This window comes from Pollachius pollachius (assembly GCF_949987615.1).
Source record: "Pollachius pollachius genome assembly, chromosome: 3".
In the NCBI taxonomy this organism is placed as follows: domain Eukaryota; kingdom Metazoa; phylum Chordata; class Actinopteri; order Gadiformes; family Gadidae; genus Pollachius; species Pollachius pollachius.
Genome location: NC_136936.1, coordinates 36,547,614 through 36,562,613, shown reverse-complemented (window position 1 = coordinate 36,562,613; position 15,000 = coordinate 36,547,614). Strand labels below are relative to the sequence as shown.

The 15,000-nt window shown below is 45.0% G+C and overlaps 1 protein-coding gene across 1 annotated transcript in view; it reads right to left on the bottom strand.

Annotated features, from left to right (window-relative positions):
- The window catches only part of LOC307073300 (partitioning defective 3 homolog B-like), a 188,073-nt gene that overhangs the window by 87,981 nt on the left and 85,092 nt on the right, over positions 1 to 15,000 (bottom strand). Inside the window, exons 13-18 of the mRNA XM_079733031.1 lie at positions 11,293 to 11,484; positions 10,207 to 10,362; positions 6,917 to 7,040; positions 4,790 to 4,877; positions 4,524 to 4,693; positions 3,118 to 3,162 (exon numbers count right to left, since the gene is read on the bottom strand). Coding sequence (XP_079589157.1) covers positions 3,118 to 3,162; positions 4,524 to 4,693; positions 4,790 to 4,877; positions 6,917 to 7,040; positions 10,207 to 10,362; positions 11,293 to 11,484 — 775 coding nt within the window. The remainder of the gene's footprint in view (positions 1 to 3,117; positions 3,163 to 4,523; positions 4,694 to 4,789; positions 4,878 to 6,916; positions 7,041 to 10,206; positions 10,363 to 11,292; positions 11,485 to 15,000) is intronic.

The following is a 15,000-nucleotide window of genomic DNA, read 5'->3' as shown; positions in this document are numbered from 1 at the left end:
CATAAATGCACAAATCATACAGCGGTGGCTACCTGTAGGCTGTTGTTAAGCAGACATCAGTGTAGCTCCTGTGTCTGTAGCATATGTCTGTGCCTATTCTTTGTCTGAATTGCGCGCTTTCTTTTTACAACCGCCTTCTGTTTAAACTAAAACGGCTTCCGTTTTCACTGAAATGCCTTCCGTTTTCACTGAAATAATCACACACATATGAGTGAAACACTTTCACATACATGTCTGAGGTTTTCAGTATAGTATGTGAATAGTTTCATATGTGTATGCGAGAGAGAATTCTTAAGCTGTGTATATGAGCACATTTTACTAGTACGTGTGAAAGCATTTCACTAGTCCATGTAAAAGGTTCCACTAGTTACGAGAGCTTTTCAGTTGTTTGAGTAAAGGTGTTTCAGTTGTGTATGTAAAAGCTTTCACTTGTGTGTGTGTTTGAGGTTTTCAATATAGTATGTGAATGGTTTCAGATGTTTGTGTAGGAGGACATTTTTCAGCTGTGTATATGAGAGCATTTTACTAGTATGTGTGAAAGCATTTCAGTAGTCCATGTAAAAGGTTTCATTAGTTTTTATGCAAGCTTTTCAGTTGTGTATGTGAGCGTATCATTTTTCAGTTGTTTGTGTCAGTTGTGTATTTAAAAGCTTTTCACTTGTATGTGTGCAAGGTTTTCAGTATAGTATGTGAATGAGTTTAGTTTCATATGTGTATGCGCATGCTAATTCTGAATAATGTCTCATACGGCCCATCATAGAAGCAGTTCTGCTGTATCTACAGCAGCCAAATCATTCATGACCCACACCTTCACTGAGACAGAAGGAACGAGTCGATTCAACACACCGAGCTAAATAAAGTCATCGTTTGAGACATAAGCGCTGATGCTGTTCAACTTCTGCATATTTCTGTCTGTCTGTGTCTGTCTTCGGTTGGTATCGTCTCAATAGTTCTTGTAATGTTTCCAATCTCAAATGAAATGGACTTTGGAGTATTTTATTTCTTTTCAATGTGGGAGTGATGGGCGTGTGGGGCGCACATTATTTTGCTACGTCGATTTTGGTGCAGTCTTTAGTGCATTGATATCTCTATAACAGACACACGAGCACGGACACACACACACACACACGCACACACACGCTTTTGTGCGATCAGCCAGCCACATAACTATACACACAGGCCATTGCATTGCCGCAGACATGCAGAAAGCCACAGATATTTCAACATATGCACACACACTCCACTAACCGTAACTGTAATTTAGTCTGCTGGCATCTCAGATATGGCACCATTATAAAATAATACCAAGCCTGACAACGTTCACATTTTCCAAACACTAATGCTGCCTTTCCATTACTGAACCGAGAAGTAGGTGCGCACGTGTCTGTGTGTGTGTGTGTGTGTGTGTGTGTGTGTGCTTTTAAGTATGCATTCTCTTGCGGTGTGGAGGGAAAGTCCAGTAGTTTAAGCGTAGTCAGATTTCCCATAACTACTCTTTCTTACCAGATTCCCACCCCTCCCCTCTCACCCTTCACACTCTCTACCTCTCCTCTGCCCTGCTATTCCCCTCATCCATTTCTCCCTCAACCATCCCCTCTCTCTCCCTCTTTCTCCCCTCTCTCCCTCTTTCTCCCTCAACACTCCCCACTCTCTCCCTCACCTCCTCTTTCCCCTCAATCCCTTTACCCTCCCCTCCTCTCTCCCAGTCCCCGCAGCTGTCCAGAGGCCCAATCCACCACACACCCATATATGTGTGTATATACGTATATATTTAAATTATATTGGAGCAGTACAAGAAGGAGAGTGGGTTGGACGCAAGCGTAATGTTTTCCAGATTGCACTGAGGCCGCTGGGTTGCTAGGCGTGCGTTGCTGCACGGTCGCTAGGGTTCTGTAAGCCCGTGGAGTGGTACGTGTGCACGGGACCGCGCTGGAACACAGCCCAGATCCCTTCTCAGGGATCCTTGTGTTATGCCAGCATTCATAATGCACGGTATGAGGGGGTTATCTCTATAGGTCTTTCATTTCATCCGTCCCTATACATGGCTTTCCCTCTGCCTGATGTCATCGTGCAGTCTCAGCTCCTCTTATGAATCACACCAGTGTGTGCGTGTGTGTGTGCGCGCATGTGTGCATGTGAGTGTGATGCAGGCAGACCGATTTTAAAGGTAGAGGGAGCATGTGGAAGACATGAGAGAGGGAGAGAGAGAGAGAGAGAGAGAGAGAGAGAGAGAGCGAGAGCGAGAGAGAGATACAAATTTAGTGGAGGATACACTTCAAGGTCAAGTGGGCGAATATAAAAAGTTGGATAGGAAACTTTAAAGTAGAAATAAATGCTGGCTGATAAGGGCAGCTGTTTTTAATCCTGTGTGGATGTCTCTCTCTCTATAGTTCTCTATCTCTCTCCCTCTCCATATAGGTCACTTCAGCTTTCATCTGCACTTTGTTAGAACGAAGGATGGACTTAGAGATGGAGGTAAAGAGGAGAGGAGAAGGGGGGGGGGCAGTGGAGAGAAAGAGGTTTGGAAAGGAACTACTGGTGTGTGTGTGTGTGTGTGTGTGTGTGTGTGTGTGTGTTTGTTTCTGCATTTTGCGTGTGCGTGAGCCATGAATAGCCAAAGAGAGACAAATAGACAGGAGCTCTAATGAAGAGAAGATATGATGTAAAGAAACTCTTAACAAATATTGGAGGGAGAGAGAGAGCTGGAGAAATATGGAATATTCCAGACGACAGCGGTTTAATCACAAAGCCCCTTCTCGCTATCCATCACATCTTTCTTTCCCTCTTTCCATCTGTTCTCCTTGTCTTTCATTTGTCTTTTTCCCACCCTGTGTTGTGTGTTCGGATCCCAGGAGACGGTAGTTAGACTGTTTCTGTTTCTGTCCTGAAAGAAACCTCGTTCGGCTGATCAAGATGGATGGAATAATTTAACAACAATTTGTTACCCCGCGTGAATGTGGATTTTGTGTGTCTAACTGAGTGTGTGTTTGTGTGTGTGTGTGTGTGTGTGTGTGTGTGTGTGTGTGTGTGTGTGTGTGGTATGTCTGTGTTCAGTGTGCGTTTGTGTGTGTGTTCAGTGTGTGTGTGTGTGTGTGTGTGTGTATTTGTGTGACTCACCTGTTTGGTTGCTCACTAGGGACCCCACATTGCTCTCATCTGCCACTAAAACAAGAGGAAAAAACACTGAAGTTAATACAAGCTGACACACACACACACACACACACACACACACACACACACACACACACACACACACACACAAGATCCGGCCCGCAGGCAAACACACACACTGGCAGAACTCCCGTTCTTGATACTGCTAACTGTTTCCAACAAATGTTTTTTTCCTTGCTTTTCAACAGTTTTCTTTTTTGCTTTCGATCCATTTTCCTCTCCCTAAAGTTCTCTTTAACTTATTTTATTTATCTAATGTCTCCCTCTCTTCCCTCCATCCCTCCCTCTCTCTCTCGCGCTATTTATCAGACCATTCATCTCACTTAATCCCCCCACCCTTCCTACCTAGTTCTAATAACTTTTCATTACGCGAGGTCCTAACCCCACGAAACAGCAACTTACTCTGTCACACACACACACACACACACACACACACTAATGTCGGTTATTGGGTTGTTCCTCAATAGAAAACTATATAGTGGAGAGGCCATGTGTCTCAATGGGCTGTGGTATGCGTGTGTGTGTTTGTGTGTATGCGTGTGTGTGTGTGTGTGTGTGTGTGTGTGTGGCTAACCACCCTGACTACCTCAGCAGCACAGCGCACGTGGCAAACTGGTGCTGTGTGGTTACTGCGCCTACATCAGCTGGCTTCCTCATTTACTGTGTGTGTGTGTGTGTGTGTGTGTGTGTGTGTGTGTGTGTGTGTTTGTGTGTGTGTGTGTGCGCGCGCCATGGTAGTTTCTCTCAATTATTCCAATTGTTAAGTGATATTCCTTATTAAAAATAATGGTTATTCTATAATTAGACTTTAGATGCGCGCTGGTAATAACCTTTGTAGTATTAATCACACAATTTCAACAAAATAAAACACACAAGCATGGCACACAAATGCATGAATTCAGACGAACAAACAAACCCTAAGCATTGTTTTTTTGGCGTCATTCTTACCAACATTAGTTGAGGTGCATTTTTTAGTGCATGCGCTTGTTTGTGTGGTTTTGTATATGTGTGTGTGTGTGTGTGTGTGTGTGTGTGTGTGTGTGTGTGTGTGTGTTTGTGTGTGAGAGAAAACGCAGTTTGTACGTTTTGTGTAAATGTGCGCGTTTGTGTTGACATTCAACTATTTGTGTAGATCCTACATACACATGCATGTGCGTGTGCATGCCCTGAACGTGTGTGTGCTAGCATGTCTGCATGCCTTAACGTATGTGTGTGTGTGCTAGCATGTGTGCAGGCACACATGCACATGAGCGTGCAGCACTGAATTAGAGAGAGCCGGCCAGTCCTCCATGCAGGGTCAGTGCGCTGAGCTCCGGAGAGCCATGCAGCGGAGGTACTGAACCGTGTCCCACCGGGTCGCTGCTGGCTCTCAGTGGGACTCGTACCCAGGTCCATGCTCTTGGAGGCCTTGACGTGCTGGTACTGCCGCTGGGGCTGGGGACTGGTGGGGGTCTGGGCCACGTCGAGTGGCATGGGGGTCGGGTAGGAGAGACCCCGCAGGCTGGGGGAGAGGGACGGCTCCCTGGAGGAAAGAACACACACACACACACACACACACACACACAGTGAATATATTCTTACTTACAACGCACACACGCACACAAACACACACACACACCTGTAGTGTCCGTGTGTGAGGTCATGTTCCCGATGAGACAGCTCTTCATCCTCTTCATCGTCCATGTATGAGTAACTACCATTGGTCACTGGGGACAGACACACAGCCAATCAGTATTCAGAGCAAAAATAAAGTCTACAAATATAGTCTCACAGGTTCATAACGGTTACAGAGTCAAATGTATGAATAAAGAAGGGTTAACAGGTTGCGGCAGAGGGGGAGAAAGGGGTGTATAATGACAGAGACAGGGAGAGAAAAGGTGAAAGAGTCGGAAGAACGTTGGAGATTAAGATGAATGAGAAGATTGGGATGGGTAACGCCTGCATTCATACACTCTCAAAGAATCATTCAACTAATGCCTCCTCGTTCAAATTTGTGTTAGACTGGTTTCATAGTTTTACTTTTGACATGACATAGGGCTGTTTTGAATCTAAACTAATTCATCAGGGAGTCGGTCGGATGATAAGCAATCGGAAAAGGGAACCGGCTCATGTACACACCCAAAAACACACACGCTCACTCTTTATGCAAGCAGAGGTGAATTTGAACAGCTCTGTGTATTCGAGGTCAGGGTGTTTACCAGACTCGGTGAGATCACACACACACACACACACACACACTATACGGTTACCAAAATACTCGTAAACCAAACAACAACTGTATTAATAGATCCCATTATACACACACAACCAGACGTAAGGCCTAGATAGCAATACACACACACACACACACACAGTAAGCAACCTTGAACACATGAATAAACAAGACAGTATATCAGCAGGGATAGGAAGAGTTGCAGATAAACAGAGAGAGAGCGAGAGAGAGAGAGAAAGGAGGGAGGCACAATGGAATACATGAACGAACTGAACCAAAATAGCTCCAAACTAAGCAAAAACGAACACGGCTACCTTGAAGGAAAGAAAGAAAGAACCAAAGAGAGGATGAAAGCAAGGATGAAAGCAAGTAGAAAAGATGAAAGAACAAAATAAAGAAAGGAACAAAAAGTGTTTGAGAGTCAGAAATATATGTATAAATGAGAGGAGGAAATGGCAACGGCAGCGCTCTCATTAATATGGAGCATTATGAAACAAAGTATGTCTTCTGTCTGCGTATTGTTCGTGTTCTCAGCTCGTTTCATCTCCACAACATTACGCTAATTGTTCCACATTAGGAAACCTGTTCCCTGCTTAACTTAACTCTGCTCTCCTTTGATGCCTCCCAGTAGGTAATATATGTTTTATAGAATATATGAAGCACGTTGAAATTCCCCTTTCTACATCTACATGCTCCATTTCATCTCAATGGAAATGGAGCCGGTTCACGGTATAATTTACAGGATATGGCCGCTACAGCGGTGGAGGAGGTAATCTATAGCCTTGTTCTTCAACCCATGGTCGGCCTACCACTTGAGGCACACCAGGGTACTGCACGGGGTCTGTGGGATTTAATTCTCAAATTAGACCAAGTGACCATAATATATAAAAAAAAGAGAAGGTAATTGGATAATTTAATATAAATATATTATAAAATATTGATATTGTTCAGTAGAAGTTAGAGTGAGAGTGTAATGGCTAATTAATATAAAAAAAATAGGGTGGCTTTGTGCATCATTTGTGTTCCAGTTTAATTTTCCCCATTGATGTTTTGTGTTTGTTTGTGTATTTTATATAACCGGGAGCAAAGGCACTGTCCCCGCTGGCACCCACACAAGCCACTGCATGGGCTCTATCTTTTTTTTAGCGTTTGCATATGAGGTGGATCACAAAAGGTCTTAATGACAATTGAGTGGTAAACCTCAAAAGTCAAAGGTTGGGACGGACTGATCTATAGAATAGATCTACAGACCAACTGCCCATATCCAGTGTGAACTAGATCCTCCCAGGTCATCTCCCTTCTCTTACTCCTCTATCAGGCAGGTCTGGTGGAGCTTTACCCCGATTACATCGAGGAGTTTTATTATTGTGTTGTGCGTTGATGTGATTAAATCCTGGCCAATAGCAGGCAGCTAAATCGAACAGAGCGGTGGCTGTTTCAACAGCATTGCTTCATCAACAGTTAGGGACATTTTACGGTAAATAACACAGCATAAACAACCAAATTCTGCATGATTGCTAGTTATTAGCTCACCGTCAGAGGAGTAGAGGCTGTTGTTAATCATGTGCGCGTGGGCAGTCCCATTGGTCTGGTTGGCCAATCCGGGAAGTCCGTGGGTGCTGTCAAACGAGCGGTTGGATGACATGCCGTGCTGATCCTGAGAGAGAAAAAACAGAAACAACACTGCTATTAGAGAAAATGATGATGGATACGTCGGTATGGAGACTGGGATTGTGAAAGCCATGGTTTTGTTATCAACTGCTTCAATACTTTTCTTGAGCTCATTCACCCATCCACCCATCCATCCTAACCCACCTGCACTCGTCTATCTTATCAATCCTATCGTTTACAGATTCTTCCTCTCCATTTAGTTCAGTACACACAGGCAGGCAGACAGACACACAGACAGACAGGAAGAGACTTAGGAGGTGGAGGGATTTGGGTCTGTCAAATCTTGTTTCCTCTCGCCTCCACGGACAAGTCTACAATTCTCCCTCCCTCCCCCTCTCTCTCGGTGTCTCCCCCCCAGCCAAACCCTGTATGACCAGAGCCTGGCCCTGTTTCCCTCTCTCCATTCATACACGCTGCTGTCAGACAGGTTGCCCGAGCAAAGAGAGACATGGAGACGGAGCGAGAGAGAGGGGGCGAGAGAGCGAGAGAGGAGACAGACAGAGGGAGATTTAAAGGACAAAGGGTGATGAAGGACTGAGGTGAAGGATTCACGGGGGACTTGGGATTCTCACGACCTGCGAGGTTGTCAATGTCCTCAACTAAACACACACACACACCCCTGTGTGGGTTTAGTCTGTGGTGCACGCGAGGGTGTGTGTGAGCGTGTGAGTGATTTATCGGAGAGCTTATCTCGCGACTAAAACAGGCTTCTGAGCAGAAAAGAGCGACGAAAGACCAGCGTTGAGGGCGCACGTGGAGCGGGACCAGGAGTCGGGAGAAGGAGCAGGCTGGAGGAGTAAGGAGTAGAGACCAGTGGAGCATGGGTGTGTGTGCGTTTGGGCCTGCGTGTGTGTCTGCGTGAATGTTTGCGTGTGTCCGTATGTGTGAGAGATTGGATGGAGGCTCACAGGCCGAATAAAAAGAGGAGAATAGAGGAGAAGGGGGAGAAGGAGCAGATGGGAGGGAAGACAAAAGCGGGGCATTTCCCGCCGTTAAGAGCACCCAGTCGCCCAGCCAATAGAAGGCTTTTAGGGCGACCTGTCTCTTATCCTTCCTGCCTTTCATCCCGTCCTCACTGAGCATCAGGAGCAGGAGGAGGAGAGATGAATGGGAGGGGGGCTTTGAGGCTGGTGCTCTACCCTGCCCAGCCTCTTCATGGCCCCCCCGCTCCACCTGCCTACACCCGGACTGCTCTAGGCTGCCCTACTGTGCCCTGTCTGCTGGGTGGTCGGCTCCCGTAGCAGATCCACACACACAAACACACACATACCTACAGATCAACCCTACATCAAAGTCTGGCGCACAGGGCTCCAACCCCTCCCCTCTCTTGCCATCTCTCTCTATGTACCTCCCTCCATCCCTCCCTCTCCATTTCCATCTCCCCATCCCTCTCTAACTCTCCAACACTCTGTGTCTGACGCCCCCGTTGGTGAGCCAGCCTGCCCCTCTCTCTCTCTCCCTCTCTCTCTCCCTCTCTCTCTCTCTCTTTTTGCAGGTTTACTTGCATGGCATTAAGTGCACATCTCCATCCCAACTGGAGTAGGAGTCCACTCCAGCACCACTAACAGGAGATGAGAGAGAACCGTGTTCACACCTGAGCCATTCAAATGAAAAGGTGTGCATGTGTGTGTGCCAGCATGATCCTATGCGCCAGTGTGTGTGTGTTTGTGTGTGTGTGTGTGTGTGTATTTGTCAGTGCATGCTAGGCTTTGTAGAAATGCTGAAAAAAGAACAGTCTGGGCTCCATTGTGAGCAAGATTGTGTATCACTCTGCCTTTCAAAGAGAGCTACCAGCTCAGTCAAGGACACACACACACACACACACACACACACACACACACACACACACACACACACTTGAATGGCTGAAGTGTTAATGTTCTTTCTGTGCGGTCAGAGAGAGCAGACAGAGAAATTTCTTTTACAGTAGGTTTAGGTTAGGCTGTTATGAAGTAGGTTAGGTTATGAGTTCATTGGTTATACTGTCTGCATATGATGTCATGATTCAAAGTAGGTAAAGTAATGCTGTCATTTTATACATTATATGTATATATACAGGTTATGATTTCATGATGAACAGTAGCTTAGGTTACGACGTCATCATGTATAACAGATGATGTTATGATGTCGTGGACAGTAGGTTACGTTGTAATGTCATGATGTATAGAAGGCAATGATATAAGGTCATGAACAGTAGGTTAGGTTGTGATGTCATGATGGATAGTAGTTTATGTCATGATGTCATGAAGAGTAGATTAGGTTGTGATGTCATGATGGACAGTAGGTTATGTTCTGATGTCATGAACAGTAGGTTAGGCTGTGATGTCATGATAGACAGTAGGTTATATTATGATGTCATAAACAGTGCGTTAGGTTGTGATCTGATTAAGTACCATAGGTTAGGTTTTTATGTTATAAATGTGTTGGGTAGGTTATGACACCATGTCGAGTAGGTCAGCTTATGGGAAGATAAGTTTAAGTTCTGATGTGATAATGAACAGTAGGTAAGGTTATGATTTTGTGAATGCGCCATAGGCTAGGTTATGATGTTATGAATTTAACAAAAAGGTTACGATGTCAATATGTACAGTAGGTCCGATTATGATTTCAGGAACAGATGGTTAAGTTATGTTGTGATGATGAAAAGTAGGTTAGGTTAGGATGTCATGAACATTAGGTTTGGTTATGACATCATTATGCATTGTAGCTTAGTTTATGATGTCATGAACAATAGGCTAGGTTATGACGTCATTATGTAATGCAGGTTGGGTTAAGATGTTATGAATGTGTCAAAAGCGAGGGCCATGACTCTGTGCCATAACAAGCTAATGTGACTCAGATGTGTAGATATCTATTTTCGTCTACTGAGTGCAAATAATTTAATCTGTGTGTGTGTTTTTCCAGGCTCTACTCAGTAACAGATGGCAATTTCTATTTATTTCTCTATTTATTGTTTTAACTTCATCCATCTGTGTCAGACTAACCCTCAAGTGGTCTAGTGTTGCTCCAATGCGCCAGTTTTTCTCCACACAAACACATTTCATAAATACACATCGAACGATTTACATGTGTCTGAACTGGAGTGTGTGCGTGTGTGTGTGTGTGTGTGTGTGTGTGTGTGTGTGTGTGTGTGTGTGTGTGTGTGTGTGTACCTGTACTCTCAGCACCAACAGTTGTATTGTCCCTCTCAGGTTGCCCTCCTGGGACATGGAGCGCCGCAGCGTCTCCATGGCAACGTGGTTTGATCGCCCCAGCAGCGACTCCCCGTTCACCCCCACCAGCTGGTCGTTGACACGCAGACGCCCATCCTGACGCACGCAGATGCACAAACACATACTCGGTACAACTACAACAGTGACATGCGCTAGTAGAATAGGTTTAAACTACCTCAAATCATGGTTGTGTGCGTGTGTGTAGTTTTGTGACTGTGTGTGTGTGCGTGTGTGTCTAGCCTTGTGTGTGTGTCTGTGTAATTTTGTGTGTGTGTGTGTCTGTGTAGTTTTGTGCGTGTGTGTGTGTGTCTGTGTAGTTTTGTGCGAGTCTGTGTCTGTGTCTGTGTGTGTGTGTGTGTGTGTGTGTGTGTGTGTGCGTGTTAAAGGGAGTGAAGGGGTCAGGTCTGGTGCCGGGGAGGTCAAAGGTCAGCAGAACAGGATTGTATGTAGTCCTGTCATTCATATTAGTACTAATTCACTTGACTTGGATAACATTAATAGTCGGATAGTACTAGGGGTATTATTGCAGCCGTTCTGTGGATGATACTAGTAGTATTAATACTAGTTGAATTACTAGCAGTCCTACTATCAGAATTACTAGTCACCTTGTAGTACATGATATAATATATACCTTAACTGTGAGAACTGCTAGTCACGGTGTAGTGGATTATTTTGTACACAAGACACTAGTTCTCAGAGTACTACTGGGAGTATTCTCCTTGTAATGGATGATAACCATTTTATAGTATAACTAGGAGTATACTATGAGTACTACTAGTCACCTTTTAGTGGATTATATCTAATATATTATAACCATGAGTACACTATGAGTAGGTACCTTGTAGTGGACGACACTATACATATACTATAGTATAACCAGGAGTATTCTATGAGTAGACACCTTGTAGTGGATGATACCTACCTAAACTATATTATAACCAGGGGTATACTATGAGTGGTCTCCTTGTAGTGGATGATATTATACATCTCATATATCATAACCAGGAGTACACTATGAGTCGTCACCTTGTAGGCGGCCCCTCCATGTATGATGGACTTGATGAAGATGCCCAGGTCGGCCCCTGTGTGTCGGGACTTGTTGCCCTTTAGGCTGACCCCCAGGCCCGCTGACCCGCTCTCGTTCAGGGCCACCTCCAGCATCAGCTCCTCCTTGCCGTCCTCCGGGAGCTGGGGGGGGGCCCGCACCGGCTCCTCCTTCTGGGGGGGGGGAGGGAGAGAGTAGAGGGAGACGTGTTTTCATATTTTATTGGATTTTTTGACGAAAAAATACCTTTGTAATATTATAACAAATTATTAGTAGTACTTTTACTTCTCACTTATAGAGGGAGGGGGGTGAACAGAGATGGAGGGCGAGAAAGAAGGGGTGGGAGAGGAGGAGAGAATAAATTAGAGAAAGGGAGAGGGGTTTGGAGAGAGAGCTTGTAAGAGGATGAGTCACAGGAGGGAGGAGAGAGGGAAATAGAGGTTGTGGGAGCAGAGGGGAAGCGGAGAGAAAGGTGGAACACAGATGGGGATGGAGAAAGCGAGAGAGAGAGAGAGGGGGTGGAAGCGAGTGAGAGAGAAATAAGGAGGGAGAGGAGGGAGAGACTGGGTGAGAGAGAGGGGGGAGAGCGCGAGGGGGGAGGGAACCCACAGTTCAGTTCATTTGTTCCTCCAGCAGAGTGGAAAAGGGCCTCTCTGAAAGCCCTCATCCGCTTGACATTAAGCGCCTCAACCTTTTAATCCTGAGTTAAATCTCACCTGAATGCTCCACTTAGGCCCAGTTCCACTGACATTAAACAATGGCCAAGGCCTCCCTCATCTTGCCTCTCTTCCCGAGAAATGCCTAAAGTTGAACCTCTAGTCGACACTAACTTACAGATTAACCAAAGAGAAGCCCTAATGTGTTTTATGAAACGCATTTGAAAGAAGGACAGAGAGGAAATGGGAGTAAGAGATGGTGGAGGATGAGGGCAAGAGAGAGAGAATCCCGAAAGGAATATGAAAACTAAAATTGAACAACGCAGTTATAAAGCGTGTCAAGACAAAGATACAGATGAAGACAGCATGCTGGATGGTAAGGACATAAATGGACGTGTGTGTGTGAATGTGTTTGAGTGTGTGTTTGTGTGTGCTTGCAAGGAAGCGGGTGACCAGCCTACCACCTCGGTTGTCAGGACAACAGAAAGCACAGTCGACAACCCCGGACACAGGCAGAGATGGAACCGTATGAGAGGTGTCGAAAATGTCCCTACAAATGAACTGTGTGTGTGTGTGTGTGTGTGTGTGTGTGTGTGTGTGTGTGTGTGTGTGTGTGTGTGTGTGTGTGTGTGTGTGTGTGTGTGTGAAGAGGAAGCAGGCCAACCAAATAGTGTAGTACCTGTAGTAAAGGATGAGCATAACTATGGAGAGGTAGAATTTTGGAGCGAGAGCACAAGCGAGAGGGAGAGAGAGAACGAGAGAGACTTTTGTGTCTGTTCCGTCAGTATGTTAATGTTAAGAGATTTAGGTCCATGTATATTAGAAATGTCTGGCACAGTATAGCCAAATACACAAAATGTATATATGTCTGTCTGCTTGGCGTGCGTGTGTGCATGATCCCTAATTTCCCATCTGGGATTAATAAAGTATTTCTTATCTTGTTTGTGTTTCTATGAGTGTGCATGTGTGCATGTGTGTGTGTGTGTGTGTGTGCATGTGTGTATGCATCTTTGATCATGTGTTTGTATGTCGTTGTGTATTGCTGTGAGTGTTTGTGTGTGTGTCTGTGCATGCGATGTGTGTGTCAGTGTTTGTATGTGTCCGTTAGTGTGTGTGTGCGTTTGCGTGTGTGATTGTGTGTGTACGTGTGTGTGTGTGTGCATGTGTCAGCAGTGTGGGGTTTATCCTGTGTCGGTGGCGGGAATGGAAGGTTTAAACACCGCTAAGCCGTCTCAAAGTCCGCTACTCGGCAGAAAAGTACAGCTCTGCGACCTTGGAGAACACACCCACATACACACATAGACGCAAACACACTTAGACAAACACACTGAGTTCCACCACTGCACTCTCAACACAACAACCTAGGATAGTTAGGACGTAGGAGGAAGAGACGGAGGAGGAAAGAGGAGAGAGGAAAAATAAGAAAAGATCAAAACAAAAAAGATTCAAATATATTAGATGATAGAATACAGTCAAGTATATTTATGTTGCGAGTTCCAGTCAGTTTTTGGTTCCATGATTGCGTTATCTGTATTCCTATGGATTTGCATCACCGGCAAAAGATAGAGATGGAGTGATTGAGAGAGCGAGATAAAGAGGGAGGGAAATGAAGCAAGAGAGAGATAGAGAGATGGATAGATGAAAGAGAGATGATATGATAGTAACTGAGATGAGGGATTGTAAAAGGTAGAGACAGATAAGAGAGATGGAGTGAAAGAGAGAAAAAGAAAGGTCTGATAGAGAGATGGAGCGATTGAGTGCAAAAGACAGACACAGAAAGAGAAAGATGACGTGATAGATAGATGTACCGACTGGGTAAAAGTGAGAGAAGATAAAGAGAGGGATACCGTGATAGAGAGATGAGAGATTGAGAGAGGTAGAGACAGCTGGAGATGGGAGTGAGTCAGACAGTGGCAGACAGTGAAAGTGCTACACCACAGTGGTCTTTAGTGTATTGTAATTGCCAGAGACGTGACGGTGTGTCTCTTCAGAGTTGGCGTCTAGGGAATCTTAAAGACACGATTCTGGGGAGTACGGACATGACCTCCGTGTAGCAGGCCCCTGTCTGGGGGCTGCAGATGGCTGAGAGGTGGGCTTTATGGACTGGTAGACACTGGATGGTGGTTAATGGTTCCTAGGGCGTCGATAGTCACTCTTTAGTTGTGGAACCTCTGGGGACCACCAAAACACTGCACCTATGTCTGCAGTCTTTGAGGACAGGGATCCACTCATTATGTGATTTAAAATATAAAAAGACAAATAATGAATGTTTCTGTAAGTATTTATCTGCGTATATCGTTAATCCATACAGTACACCCCTATTAGGTCTTAGAACATAGAAAACTATGTGTAATGTTCAGTCACCCGTTTATGGTTTGCTAGTCGCAACCCTACAGTATGAAAGTTGACAACATAGAGTTTCCTTTCAGTAGAACGTAGAATCATCCATCTGTGATAAATCCATAAATGTAAAATCCAACATGTGATTGAATTGTTTTGTTTACAAAATGTTCGTATACAGTCTTTCCATTATCCTTTCTAGGTGCTTTCGCAATCTTTCCCATGCCAATGAAGCCCTTTGAATTGAAAATAATATATGTAAAAATGGAATCCATACATTCTAAATGCACTTTTAAACAAAAAAGTAAAACATAACACTGACTCCATAGTAAGCATAATAAGAGTTCATCTATATCTAAATAGGAGACGCAACACTGACGTCTCAGCCCTTATAAGCGTATTATGGGTTAACATATGTATGTATATGAGCAGGCTCCTTGACCTCTGGACCTCGCGTTTTCATTAATTCCTGTGAGGAGGTGTCAGCGTCTGCGTCAGAAGCCCACAGCCAGAACAGGAGGAGCTGCAGGGGCCGTCGCCGTGGTCTCTCTGTTGATTAACGCGTAAATGTTATCTCTGCATAATCAGCCTTCTGCCAGCGCACGTCTCTCCAAGCCCGGGACAGCCCTGTCTGTCTCCTCGTATCTGTAAAGGTCACGACCTCCGCCAACCCACTACACGATGGCTGCGTCG